Source organism: Xyrauchen texanus, chromosome 5, assembly GCF_025860055.1.
Source record: "Xyrauchen texanus isolate HMW12.3.18 chromosome 5, RBS_HiC_50CHRs, whole genome shotgun sequence".
In the NCBI taxonomy this organism is placed as follows: Eukaryota; Metazoa; Chordata; class Actinopteri; order Cypriniformes; family Catostomidae; genus Xyrauchen; species Xyrauchen texanus.
Window position 1 is genome coordinate 16,066,644 of NC_068280.1, and position 14,649 is coordinate 16,081,292.

At 37.2% G+C, this 14,649-nt stretch overlaps 2 protein-coding genes across 8 annotated transcripts in view; one reads left to right on the forward strand and one right to left on the reverse strand.

Annotated features, from left to right (window-relative positions):
- Positions 1–14,649, reverse strand: part of cep44 (centrosomal protein 44) — a 40,335-nt gene that overhangs the window by 6,747 nt on the left and 18,939 nt on the right. For 6 of the 7 annotated variants that reach the window (XM_052126988.1, XM_052126987.1, XM_052126982.1 and 3 more), the window contains 2 exons: positions 4,197–4,314; positions 3,874–3,973 (listed from right to left, as the gene is read on the reverse strand). In XM_052126988.1, the coding sequence (XP_051982948.1) occupies positions 3,874–3,973; positions 4,197–4,290 (194 nt within the window). In that variant the 5' untranslated portion in view covers positions 4,291–4,314. Of the gene's footprint in view, positions 1–3,873; positions 3,974–4,196; positions 4,315–4,572; positions 4,714–14,649 lie in introns of those variants that run through there. The other variant, XM_052126985.1, reaches the window with a different exon arrangement.
- fbxo8 (F-box protein 8) lies at positions 4,711–14,389 on the forward strand. The gene is made up of 6 exons (XM_052126989.1): positions 4,711–4,911; positions 8,503–8,851; positions 9,896–10,022; positions 10,584–10,702; positions 10,824–11,020; positions 12,271–14,389. The coding sequence occupies exons 2-6, from the start codon at positions 8,511–8,513 to the stop codon at positions 12,456–12,458; spliced, it is 972 nt and encodes a 323-aa protein (XP_051982949.1). The 5' UTR covers positions 4,711–4,911; positions 8,503–8,510; the 3' UTR covers positions 12,459–14,389.

Consider the following 14,649-nt stretch of genomic DNA (forward strand, 5'->3'; position numbering starts at 1 on the left):
TTCACCCAAAAATCTAAATTCACTCATCATTTACTCACCCTCATGCCACAACAGAAATAGCAAAAAATCTTCCTTTGTCATAGTCGATCAAAATAGTAACTTTAGTATAGTTAAAAGGTATGTAAACCAGCTACCTCACTCTATATTTACAGTAATAAAAAAAAAGCCTGTATGTACTTATTGTTCGCAAGACATTTGTGTCTCTGGTAACCTTCACGGACTATTCAAACAGTCTTTAGCAAACTGCATTTGGAGTCTGAGGCACATGATCACCTGGGCCCAGTTTTTAAAAAAATTTAATCTGGATCAAATTGATCCGGATTTGGAAATCCCATGTTTTGCTATCCAGGATCACCTGATCCATCTTTTATGCCAGTTATTTAAAGGAACATTGGATTGGATCACTGATCCAAATACCAAATTTCAGGATTACCAAATCCTGTTTACCAGAGCCTTAAATGGAACCAACAGTGTAGCCTACTGGCTTAGCAAAGAACAACAGGTAGGCTAAATACTGGTGGCCACAAATAGCCATTGTTTGTTTTAATTTTAAGAAACAGAAACACTGTAATAAACAAACATTTTACATTCCTTAATTTGTTATAATGTTAAATAACAAAACAAAAACAATACTATCCAATAGTCAAAAATAATTTACAGGACATATACCAGCTCTTTCCATCTCTGCCTTTAGGAGACGTATCTCCATCTGTACTTTTTTCTGCTGCAGTTGTGTAAGCAAGATTTGTTCTTTACCCAGTTCAATTTGTACTTATGCTCTTTCGGTTTCCCATTTCAGAAGCAACTCATAGCTGTCACCATCCTGGTTTGTAGCTGAGGAACGTTTGCGTTTTCTTGTAGGATCGTCTTGGACTGTCTTCATTACATCCACTGGGGATCTATCTTCCTCAATCACTGTAGTCAAGTCCAGGAAAAACATTTCCTCTGCAGGAGAATTTTGCTCACATTCTTCTGAAGTCCTAGTCTCTGTAATTGTGGCCTCTCCATCTGCTTCTATGCCTTCAATGCCAGGCAGAGCCTCTGATTTTTCTCCTCCTATGATATAAAGGACCATATCAGTGATTTTTCTCCTCCTATGATATCAAGGACCATATAAGTGAAATCACCCCTCTTATATGGCTTGTTACCGGTTTGGGGGTTCTTGGCTTCAGTAAGGTTTTTCGTTGCCTTGGCCCTAAGTTTCTTCCATCGCAACGTAACTTGTTTTATTGTTCTCTTTTGGCCAGACCCCATGGCATTGACATGATTGGTTATGTCCTCCCAAATGTTGTGTTTTCCTTTTTTGGTCACTTCTCCACCCTTTGCAGAGCTGAAACCTCCTACTATCGAGGCAAAATTGGCCCGAACACCCTCCAGCATTGCACAGGTTTCTGCCACAGTGAAATTAAGCCCTTTTGAGTCCATGGTTCCAACTCTTTGGTGTAGCCAACACTGATCTTAAAAGCCTTGAGCATGATTGCTTTGGCTTGTGCTCAATTAGGCTTACACCAATCAGCTCATTGCTGGTTAATGGGTGACACCATTTAAACAGATCATGTCTTTGCACCCATTTCTCTTAGCCTACAGAGGCATCCACATGGCGGGTATTGTTCATTGTTACCGTAGGAGAATGTACCGTCAAAGGGTGCATGCTGAGCATGCTAAACCACTCGAGCAATACACATCAGAAGAACTGTATGCACGTTTTCGCTTTGGGAGAGATGACATCAAGTACATTGCAGATCTTGTATGGCCAACACCAAACCCAAAGGAGTGCTTTATCTGTGGAGGAACAGTGCTTAATCGCTCTGCGTTTTTACACATGTGGTTCTTTTTACCAAGTAATTGGTGACAATATGGGCCTGAGAAAAGTAACTGTGAATAATGTGGTGAAGGCTATGTCAGTAGCACTGGGCAGTCTGATCAATCAATGTGTTTCCTTTCCCAAGGATGACCAGACAGCTCAGACTAAGCACAAGTTTTCAAATGGGGAACATGCCTAGCACTATTGGTGCTATTGATTGTACTCATGTGCATATCCAAGCACCTTGTGAAAGGGAGTGGGCGTATGTCAATCGAAAGGGGAGGCACAACATCAACAGCCAACTTGTGGGCAACGCCGACCTCATAATGACCAACTGTGTTGTGAAATGGCAATGGTCTGTTCATGATGCACGTATTCTAAGAGAGAGTGCACTATACAGAGAGCTTCAATCCCACCGGCCAAATGGCATAGTATTGGGAGACAGCACGTATCCACTCCTACCATGGCTAATGACCCCTTTTCCAGTTGCAAACACACCTGAGGAGGCACGCTTCAACTCTTCCCATTGCAAAACAAGATGTGCCATTGAAAGCTTAAAATGGAGTCCTGAAGAGACGGTTTGCGTGTCTTAACTACTTGCGAGTACAACCCAAGATGGCATGCAACATAATCCTTGCCTGTATTGTTTTGCAAAACATCGCCACCAGGCGTCATGTCCCTCTTGATGACAATTTTGATGGACCTGAGCCTGATGTAGAAACAGAACTGCCGCCAATGTTCTTACCTAATGAAGGACACACTGGACATGCAATTAGAGATGCAATTGTGAGATGCAACTTTTAACTTGGCAACTGAATGACTGAGTATATTTGTTGTTCTCATTGCCATTTAATATACTGTGGAATTATAGAGCTTTGAGCAACAGTGACATTTATTTGACAGCTGATAGCTTTTGAGAATTTTTTATTTTTTATTTTTTTTGTTTACCATATTTCATTAGATGTGACCTGCTTCAAATATGAATAAATGTATATACATCATCAGTAAACATTGATTTTGTGATAATTCACAAAAAAAAAAAAATCTCTGATTTTATTTGGTTAAAAAAAAATCACAACTGAATCCACCCTTCTGATGGGATCAGGATAATCCTGTTTTTTTTTTTTTTTTTTTTTTATTTAATCAAATAGATCCCAAACAGAGTTCAAAGTTTTGAAAAACCCAAAGGGCAGGTTTGATCCAGATCAAATGTAAAATCGGATTGCATGCTCTGATCTTAGTTCGGAATCCCTTGTTTGCTTTTGAAAAACCCATTTCCAAGATTTGATCCAATCCGAAATTCCACTGGATTATTTTGAAAAACTGGGCCCTGAATATGGTCGATATTGACAAAAATCATATTTGTTGATTATTTCCCTTTATATTGTAATTGTGTGTGTGACCAATAGAATTTACATTACAATAGTTGTTTTGTGTTGAGCATCTGCATTGCATATTCTTCATGTACTAAGCAACATGTCTAAATAAAAATGAGAACTGTTCCCAAAGTACTGTATTTACATTAAAAAAAAGCATTTTTCCATTTTTTTTTATACATTTTACACGAAAAAGCAAACCAACAAACTAAAGTAGTAGGTTGTCTATACTATATGACGACAGACTGATTTAAATGTTTCTAATTTATCATTGCACACAATGGACATTGCAAATATTTTATATTTACACTTTTCAGGACCAGATAATTGTGACAACTGCAATTGTAATCTCGATTATTTTTTCGATTAAAACGCAGCCCTACCCAAACAACTCACTTTCCACTGATTCGATCTGTGTGGGATTTGACAAATGAATTTGGTTATGCTTAATCAAGTATTCAATTAATTTCACAGCTGCTGCTATAACACAGCCTGAAAGGATCTACAAGCAAGTAAACTTGAATCCAAAATACTGTGGAATTTATATACTGAATATTTGTATGAAAGTATGTTAGGAAGAAGTATTACTTTTTTTTATCTACATGTGAAGCAAATTATAAGCAAAAAAAAAAAAAAAAAGAGAGAGATATTCAACAATAATAGTTCTGTGTCTAATTCCATCATGTTTCATACCTTTGATAGTCCACATCTCTGGGATATTTCAGAGAGCGGAGAGACGCTTCCAGTTTCATGAGACATCCTTTCAGATCACCAGTTGCCATCTCTGCCCTCTCTGGGGGTTTCAAACGGAGTTACATTATTAAATAACGCAGTCAATGCGACATTCACAGACAATGCAATGTAACAGAGTTTAAAGCATGTCAGTTAGTTTTACTGTAAGCTACACCACTTGTTTTGGTTGATTGTGCTTAGAATTGTATGTGTTATTAATTAACAAAGTTCTGTTTTACAGGGGTATCATTTTTATAGTTTAATAGAGGTGTTATATGCCTTACTTTTGTTTTTTGCCGCTGAATGTTCCGCCTTTGTTGTGATTGGTCTCTTTGCACGGGAGAAGATGAATTCACCCAGTATTTCACCTCTGCACATTCATGTCAGCGTTCACCGTAATCACTGTAAAAAAAAAAAAAATAAATAAAAAAAATGAATGATTAGGTGTTTAGTGTGAAACATCAAGCGTTTATTTATTATATTAGTAATAACATTTTTATAAGATTTAACAATAAGGTTATATTCGTTAACTACAACGAGCCTACAATCTTAGTTAATGTTTCATTAATAAATGCGGTCAAATATATCGTTCATCATTAGTTAATGATACCTAATAACTTTAGTAATGTTAACAAATAGAACCTTATTCTAAAGGGTTACCATTTATTTCGATTTATTGACTAGACGGGGTCCTATTCATCGAAAGTGCTGCTGTCTGTTCCTCTGGTTAACATACGCTGAGCGATTTGCGTTACTTCCACCAACAACAAGAAACGTCAGCTTGGCCAGAGTGTTCGAGGAGGCGGAGAGACAGACAGGAGGAGCGAGCGGACTGAGGACTGTCTCACTTTGAGCAGCAGTAGCTTTCAGTGCTGGAGCTGTCAAGATGGCTGTCACGGGCTCCTGATTAAGGACTGACATCATTTCATCCGTGAGGTTGTGAAAGATCAGCGAGCCATTTCGTCGCGGCGGCGGTAGAAGTGTTTCACATACACAGAGGTGGGTGGTGGTGGTGCTTTGAGCGATCGATACTGGGAAAATAAACGCAAGAGTGTTTGATGCGTCACTGTGCACGACAGCCAATCAGAGTTTGAGTACATATGCGAAATCGTTTTTTCAACCAATCATTTTAGAGCGAGGCGGGACTTTGTGCGTCATCCAAACATGATGAGGAACTCATTGCTTAAAACATTTCAGCTGTATATTCAGATTTCTGTGTCAGTCATCACACTCATACGTTTACTAGAGTTTAAACTTAAAATATGTTAATCTATTTTTATTTTTACTAAATGTAAATCTATATGACATGTCATGGCTGATGATAAAACTCTTATGTAATGTGTCAGATAAGTTCTTTGGGCAGGAATCAGCAAGGCTACTTATACAGTATGCAAATACAGACAAAATAGTCTGATCATTTAGGTCAGGGTTGCACTAAATTGAAAGTACCTTTTGAGTAATCAGGTGACCTAAATTGCCATTTTCAAGTGTTGTAAATAGCACTTGGTGCTGATCCCTTTGTTGTTCCAGTTTGAAAATGCTGTGTCAGAAAACAGTAAACAGTTTTCTGTCAGGATTACTATGATAAGAACATGCACAGTGTTGCCAGACCTGTTCACTTTCACTTTTGATAGACCAAAGTGGAAAGTTAATTTAGGAAAAATCCCAGTCTTCCATAAACTGCTAAATATATTCATTTTAACCTGAGGGTACATTTTCTTACTCTGAATTTAAGTAGGCTATAGTAGGCACGCATAATTGGTTTTAAAGATTTAAAGACTTCTCCCCCTAAGTAAAGCAGAGAGAAATTACGTTTAAGAGTTCATTGACCTTGTTCAGATCATCCAGGTCTAAGAGACTGGTTAGTACCTGGGTGGGAGACCTCCTGGGGGAAACTAAAGTTGCTGAGTGTATTGTCAGAAAAGTGCTATATAAATGTAAAATTAATTCATTTATAAGAATTCTCAAGCTCCTCCTAGAGAATGCCGGTGAGCAGGTGCAAAAATATTACGTCAGTCCTGAGCAAGTCTGTCTTATCAAATGAAAAACTAGTTCACATGAGTAATGGTGTCATGATTCAGCGACAAGGAGAGTAACCAGAGAACTAGCCAGGGCGCATTCACAAGTCCATTAAAGAAGAGAATGACAAGCACGGCTCCCAGATTGAGACGTTTTAGAGAGGGAGGCCCTTGGAGGGAGTCAGACAGGGCCACATAAAAAGGCTTAATGCATATCTCAGAGAGGATTAGTGCTACTGCACTGGAGATAAAGCTACCATCAGGGGCTTTATGCTCAAAGTTATCCTGTAATAACAAATGAATAACTACAAGAAGGATTATATGATCTACAAAAGCTCTCAGTAAGACTGACACAATAACAGCAGGATAGTGCTTGTGTGTATCAAATGTCTCTGAGTGCTGAGATTACTAGTGGTCGACCGATATATCATCAAGGCTTATACATCGGCCGATATTCTGAATATGTTAATCATCGGCATCGGCTGATTGTTTTTTAAGGTCACAAGGGAGCATATGAGACATGTTAACAACCACAGTTTGTTTTGTTGTTATGTGCCATCATGTTACTACAATAACAGACTGGTGTGCAACACGGTGTCATTGAAACGGTCCATATATCAGAGCTGTGGCAGCAGCGTTTGAGCTCATAATGTTAACGTGTTCGCCTGTTTCATTCTCCCTCTCTCTCCTCAACAGTTCCCTCTATCTCTTAACTGACTAATGATAATAAGGCCAATATCAATAAAACTTCTATCATATACTGTCTGCAAATATGCAGATTAACAGTTTAAACAATATAATTCACAAACTTGTTTTCTTCCCATCCAGCACTCTTCTAATATCTTCCTCTGAAGTGTGTATTCCATCAGCCAGAATCAAAACTTCAGGATAAGGATCAAATGTTCCGCTAATAATTCACAAATCATGATGGTCAGTCCATGATAATCCAAGCAGGCGATCCATGGCGTTTAAACTGTCAGTACATAGCTGCTTATTTTGCTGGATACTCATGTGTGAGTGCAGTTTTAAAGTAAAGGCCTTATTCACTGTGCACTGTGTGTACAATTGGTTTGATTGGGTCTTTTATGAGAAAATGTGATTGGTAATGCGCAAATGCCATCCATGGTTGCTGGCCTAGTGTGTGTACTGTCATTTCCTTCTTTCTAATATATTAACAATTTCTTTGCAGAAATAAATTACTAAAATTTTAAGACTATGTGAATGAATGTACTGTCTACCAGTTTAAATAATTAAATATAATAAAATTGTATTAATATAACTTATTAGTATAAGTTATGTGTGAAATTGAGTATATAAAGTGCTAAATAAGATTTATTCATTTATTTATCTATTTTATGTTTATTTTACATACTATATTAAATTGTGTGATATATCTGCATTATGTTTGGCTATCGTCCACCCTGCTCTCTGGATATTGGCATCGGCAGTTGAAAAACCCATATCAGTCGACCACTAGAGATTACATCAGCTTCTCCTGCTTCATATGGATTTATTTTCACCCATCGAAGAAATCAAAGGCAGAAACTGATCTGAGACCAGAACTCTTATTAATATAAATATGTGGCATGAGCTACATATTTTAGTGTTTTAAGATTCATATTCCGCATAGATGCATTACTATCAAGGAGGTCATTTCCTGTTGCTAGTTCTACTCCTTTAACCCAATGACATAAATTGCCTCTATGTATCTACTTCTGTATATATATAAATAAAGCTTAGAATGTTGTCATTTTGTTAGATACAATATAAATAGAATAGTTTGTGTGTGTGCGTGTGTGTATTCTTTATATTAGTGCTCTCAGTCACATCATAGCCAGCATAAAGCACCGTAAATTCTAGAGAATGTTGTGCGTGAAAATCCCAGGAGATCATTGCAGAAATACTCAAACCAGCCCATCTGGCACCCTCCAAATCACTGAGATCACATTTTTCCCCATTGTGATAGTTGATGTGAACATTAACTGAAACTCCTGACTCGGATCTGCATGATATAATGCACTGCACTGCTGCCACACGATTGGCTGATCGGATGGGATTATTGTTGGTTCCAGATGGACTGGTTTGAGTATTTCTGTAACTGCTGATCTCCTGGGATTTTCACGCACAACAGTCTCTAGAATTTACTCAGAATGGTGCCAAAAACAAAAAACATCCAGTGAGGGGCAGTTCTGTGGATGGAAACACCTTGTTGACAGGAGAGGTCAACAGAGAATGGCCAAACTGGTTTGAACTTACAAAGGCTACGGTAACTCAGAAAACCTCTCTATACAATTGTGGTGAGAAGAATAGCATCTCAGAATGCTATTGGCGCTGTTTTGGCGGCCCGAGGGGGACCTCCACAGTATTAGGCAGGTGGTTTTAATGTTTAAAACTGATCGGTTTGTGATTGGTTTATATTCTAAGATAATGTAGTAAATGGTACCAACACATAACATCTAATAAAGTCATGTCTGCTTATACTGAAAACAAATCTGACTGCCTGTCTTATTTGGAAATTGCTAAAAGATTTGATTGTTCTGTAATTGCACTAAAATGTTGCCCTGTTCTTTAGATCTGCAGATGGGTCAGGCTCTGTGGAGGGTGGTTAGGAACCAGCAGCTGCAGCAGCAGTACAGTGAACAGTGCTACCTCCAGCGGGAGATGGAGCAGGGCAGAAGGACGGGGCCCCCACTGGCTGAGCCGCTGCAGCAGCACCGCACACCACAGTACCAGGTCCCTGGTACTGACATTAACCATCTGCTCCGTGTCCGCAAGGGCAAAGATGAGCAGGGCTTCACTGACCTTGAGATGCTGCCACCTGAACTCAGCATCACCATCCTCTCTTACCTGAATGCTACCGATCTGTGCCTGGCCTCCTGTGTGTGGCAGGACCTGGGCAATGATGAATACCTGTGGCAGGGGTTAGTTATGATGTGTTTCATTTTCATATTAAATCAGTACAGTTAATAGGGATTTGGAGAGAAAAAATATTTATAAATTATAATTCAACACCACCTGCATAAGAGCCCATAAGCAGGGTGTTCTTTTTTTATTTTTATTTTTTTTGTTTGGGTCTAGTGCCTCAATGGATTTGATGAATACTACACTACAGAGAAACTGAATTATTTTACACTGCTCTTAGATTTCCAAATGTTTTGTAGAATATTGGATGTGATCTTTAAAAAAATCAAAAACAATAAAAAAAAAGAATTCTGGGATGTTGATCAGTTAAACGTTTGATCAAATTCAAGGGATGGGTTTCATTCCATCCCAGATGTGTATGACTTTAATCTGCAGAACACAAATTAAGATTTTTAGAAGAACATCTTAGCTTTATATGTCCATACAATGCATGTGAATGGTGACCAACATTTTTAAACTCCAAAAAGCACATAATGGCAGCATTAAAGTAATTCATAAAACTCTGGTGGTTTAATCCATGTCTTATGAAGTGATCCATTTGGTTTTGGGAAAGAACAGACCAACATATAACTCCATTTTCACTATAAATCTTGACAGCAGCCTCCTGGGTGATCATGATTTCAAGCTCAAATAATTTTCATTTAGCTCTCTGTGCATGCATCAAGCACTAGGAAGTGTAATCAAGATTGAAATCATGATTGTACCTTGAGACTGCAATGGCAAGTTGTACAAGGAAAAAGGAGTTATATTTTGGTATGTTCTCACCCAAAATTATTAAGATCGCTTAAGAAGACATGGTTTAAACCACTCGAATGGTGTTGTATGAATTACTTTTATGCTGCCATTATGTGATTTTTTACTTTTACATTACATTACTTTTTTTAACAGGTTATTTTTCATTTCATTAATCACACTAAATTAATGTGTTAAACTGACAGCCCTTATCATTTTTCATATATTTTTTTCTCAGTCATAGGGAATGGGCTTTTTTGTTTCAGTGTTCCTCCTATTCAATTTCTTGTTTTTCTTTGTGTACCCTCTAGCCTGTGCAAGTCCACTTGGGGTCACTGTTCCATATACAATCGAAGGCTTCCATCTGGATTTTCTTATAAAAAGCTTTACATGGAGTTAGATGAAGGAAGTCTAACCTTCAACGCCAACCCGCAAGAGGTACAAAAAAGTACAAGCTTTTGTTCTGTCTTACCACACTATTGTCTTCATAATTATTGGCTAAGCCATTTAATGTAATAATGGATAGGGAACAGAGAAATTATAGTACCCACAATGTGCATTGGAAATACAATTCTGACCAGACCAATATACGATTTATGTGACCGCTTCCCTTTCCACACTGTAAATTCCCACATATCTCGTCAGTGCTCCTACTGAAGACTAAATATATTATTTTTACAAGTTCACCTGGGATAAATAATGGTGCATGACATAGCCTTGTAGACCGCAACCCATGCTGCTAGATTAAAATGAAATTGATGGTTTTTCTCTTATGCAACTTGCTCTTAAAACATCACTTCAGTCCAAAGATGCATAAAATGTCTTTGACTTTCCCTTTGCCTATGTCTTAGGTTAGATTAGCAAAGCTTTAGCTGTCCACTTAAAAGACATGCGATAGCCTTGCTCTGGACTAAACCACGGTGTCTGGCAAGAAGTGTGCCCCCTCCTTCTCTTTTGCTTAATCCCCACACCCTGTTTTATGTGGGCTCTTTCATTCAGGGTATCAGTTACTTCATGTCCAGAGGCATTCTGGTGGACCACCCGAAGGAAATTGCCAAGTTTATATTCTATACCAGAATGTTGAATTGGAAGATGCTTCAGATTTATCTTGATGAACGGTTTGTTCCTTTTCTTGATTTTTTTTAACTGTAGTTCTATGTCTATGTGTGATTCAGACAGGTTACTTACTGAAAATGATTATGTGCTGTTTAATTTTGGTTATAATTACTGTGTTTGCAGGCGAGATGTCCTGGATGAGCTAGTCACACTTCATAATTTTAGCAACCAGTTCCTCCCTAATGCACTCAGGGACTTCTTCAGACACATTCATGCCCCAGAGGAGAGGGGCGAGTACCTGGAGACCCTCATCACCAAGTTCTCCCATCGCTTTTGTTCCTGCAATCCCACTCTGGTGCAGGATGTGGGCCTAAGTCCTGGTGAGTGAACTGCAACACTCTCATAAGCAGCACTTCTAGTGTCTTTCTGTTATTACGACACCAAAATCGCAGTCATTTGCTTTGCTGTTTGTTAACTGCGGGTTTTAGGCGTGTACAGTGTACAGGCGGTCACAAGTGATGTTCTCAGATTTTTACCACAGGCAACAATTGGAAGCTGAAATACTGGTTCCAAGTTTGGTACAAACAGATCACAAACTGCAGGATTAGCATTGTAATGTGTTCATTTGAATCATCCTCAACCCTCTGGTAAATACAGTATGTGTGTGTATTTGTATGGAGCAAGATGTGAGAAATCCTTGTACTAACACTGTCATTTGCCTCTAAAGCCAAGCTAAGCCCACTGGCTTAAAGTGTTAGCAAAAGAGGACCATGCTCCAGCCAATCAAAGTTGCCCTCTGTAATAACACGTGACTTGTGGTACATGTGTACTACTGTAGAAGCTGAATGATTTTTAAAAATTGTTCTCAGGTTGTTCCCATTTTAAAGGATTATTCCAGGTTTTATACAAGATAAGCTCAACTGCATTTGTGGCCTTATATTGATTGGTCTAATATTGGTGTTAAGTTATTGCCAATTTTACAACTTCGTTGCTATGACTATTTAATGTAAACAAACTCTAAAACGACCGTAGAAATGACCATTTAAACCACTTTACAGTTTAAATAATACATGGGTTTTAATAGAAGAATTAATTTAAGTGCTTTTATAAAATTATAAGCATCACATTTCTACCTTTAATCCCTCCAATAAATGGCCCTATTCACTTCCATTGTAAGTGCCTCACTGTAACCTCAATTTTTTTTTTTTCTTAATGAAAAGGACAGACAAGTAGAAAAATCTTTGTGGTAATCAATATTATGCAACAAATGCTGTCAATTGAGTTTAACTTGCATTAAACACGGAATAGTCCTTTAACACTACGACAGAGTTGTTGCATGCTAACATCGGTGTTTCTTCTATATAAGACTCGTGCCAAGATGTTTAGAGGACTACTTGTCTTTCTCCCTTTAAATGCTTTAACCTTTCCAAGCCACACTGTTTTCTTTCACTCTTCACATTTTAATCATAACATTAAAGATTAAAGGTGTAAACAGGAACGTGAAGGTATGATAGAAAGATAACTTTTGCCAATTATCTGATGGATGCAGCTATGAAAGCCTGCAAAGTTATCACAGTATTTAGAAGTTATAGCGTGCAGCATAAAGAACACACCTCTTCTGGTTTTGCAGACGCAGTGTACGTGCTGTGCTACTCTCTCATCCTTCTTTCCATCGACCTCACCAGCCCCCACGTAAAGAACAAGATGTCCAAGAGGGAGTTTATCCGAAACACACGGCGGGCTGCTCAAAACATCAGCGAGGACTTTGTAGGCCACCTCTATGACAACATCTATCTGATCGGCCATGTGGCGGCCTAGACACTACAGCGCATGATGCATTAGAAAGCGATGGCTGATACGTAAAACACTGGCGAAAGCGTTGGAAGGATTCTGCACTATGAAGAATAAACTGTCAGAACACTGCAGGTCATTTTAAACTGAAGTTATATGAGTTAAGCTCTTATTATGATGTGCTGCATTGCATTACAAAGGAGTGGAGTACACGAACAGCCACGATGGTGAAGAATCAACAAAATAAGTCAGCTGTTAGCAGGCTAATATACTAGCAGTGGTAGTGACAAACTTAACCTACCACAAATTGCTTAACCAGGCAAAACCATGTAGCAACATAAAGGGATATGTGATAAGCTATGAAGTCAGTTAAAGATGAATGTAGATTTATGGGGCTTGCGTAAAATTAACATGCATCTATTTTCTTCCCCATTCTAATTTTGAAACCTCTCATGCTAATCCTATGAATGTCAGCTTTTTTCTTTTCTTTCTATTTTTTTTTTTTTATAAATATCTACAGTAGCATTCAAAAAAGATTCTTCTCAAATTCATAAACTCCACTAATCTCCTTTCTGTCAGTCATATCAAATAATTATTCTCTCAACAGCCATAAAAATAGACTTGGATATAAATATATCTTGAAATAAATTATAGTGAAAAGATAGGTGTGTGTGTGTGTGTGTGTGTGTGTGTGTGTGTATGTGTGTGTGTGTATATATATATATATATATATATATATATATATATATACACAATTATTATTATTATTATTATTGAAGTACACTACAATGGTTTTCCACCTAGACCATATTTTAAGAAATGCAGGCAATTCTACAGCCGCTGTAATATGAAAGGATTGACAGACTAAAACAGATCATGAACAAAAGGTGTGTGTGTGTGTTTGCGTGCGCAAGGATATATGTTTGTGCATTGTCACATGTTGCTTGAGAGGAGTAAAACCCTGAGACTTTGTTAGCACTGAAATTTTTTTATTTATCATCTGTTTTTAGTTTGGTTAATTTTTGTTGGTCATCTTCTCTACATTTTTCTGATTTTTCTTTTTTCTTACATCCCAAACCGCTTTCATTGTCCTTGCAAACACTTTGAAAATAACTTTTGAAGACACTTTAAGATCAACTTCCATCAAGTCATGTCATTTTTACTGAACATCTGAGTGTTTTAATCTAGAAAACCTATGCCTTTAACTTTTTCTCAAATAGTCTTTGAGTATTTAATTACTTGAGAAAATACTCCTAACTCATGAATGTTGAGTACTTTTATTATTATTATTATTATTATTCAGTTTTATTTCATTAAGGCTTTCTTTTTCAAAATTGGGTGCCAATAGTGAGGATTGCATACTAAACTAACATATACACAAGAATGATTCACAAGCTCTGCATAGTTTAATTTAATGTTGAATATTTTATTTGCAAATAATGTATATATTTAGGTATATAAATTTATAAACATTACATTTTTTTTTTTTAGAGGATTTTAACTCAGAGTTGTGAGTTTCCCTTCAATTTATAGAGAGACTTCTCTTTTGCACTTTTTGGCATTACCATGTCAGAACGCTAAGAGCACTCAACCACTCAGCAAACTGTGTGACATAATTTATTTGTGTAATTTCATGCCAATAAAGGTTAACCTATATAATATGGAATATTGTTGCCTGGTGTTGAATTAACTAGCAGATTACAGCTTGTCTTCCCCTGGTTCCTTTGGTCTTTCTTTTTACCATACATTTATTCAAAAAAAGAAATGTAATTATTTTGCATATAGATTTCCGAATGATACCACTGGACAAACGCACTTACAGATTGTATATAAAAAAGTAAATAAAAATACATATTTTTGTTGATATTAGCGTGACGTTTGCATATTGTTTGTGCATTCACTTGGTGGTGGCATATTGTGTGTGTATATGCTTATTGTTAATATAACGTAGCATGCCACATAAATAGTATTTTAACAGCTGCCTTCATTATGCCATTAATCCAAAAAAAAAAAAAAAAAAACTTATAGGAAAACTTTTTTGAACATTCACGTATACTGGTTATGTGAACGTCTATTTAAACACAAATTTATATATTTTTAATCTACTGAATCAGTCAAATGAGGGATTTTCTTCCTGCAAATTAAACAACGAAAATGTAGCCCACTGGACAGACAAAAGAAAAACAAAAAGTGACGTCTATCAATGAATTACCCATGT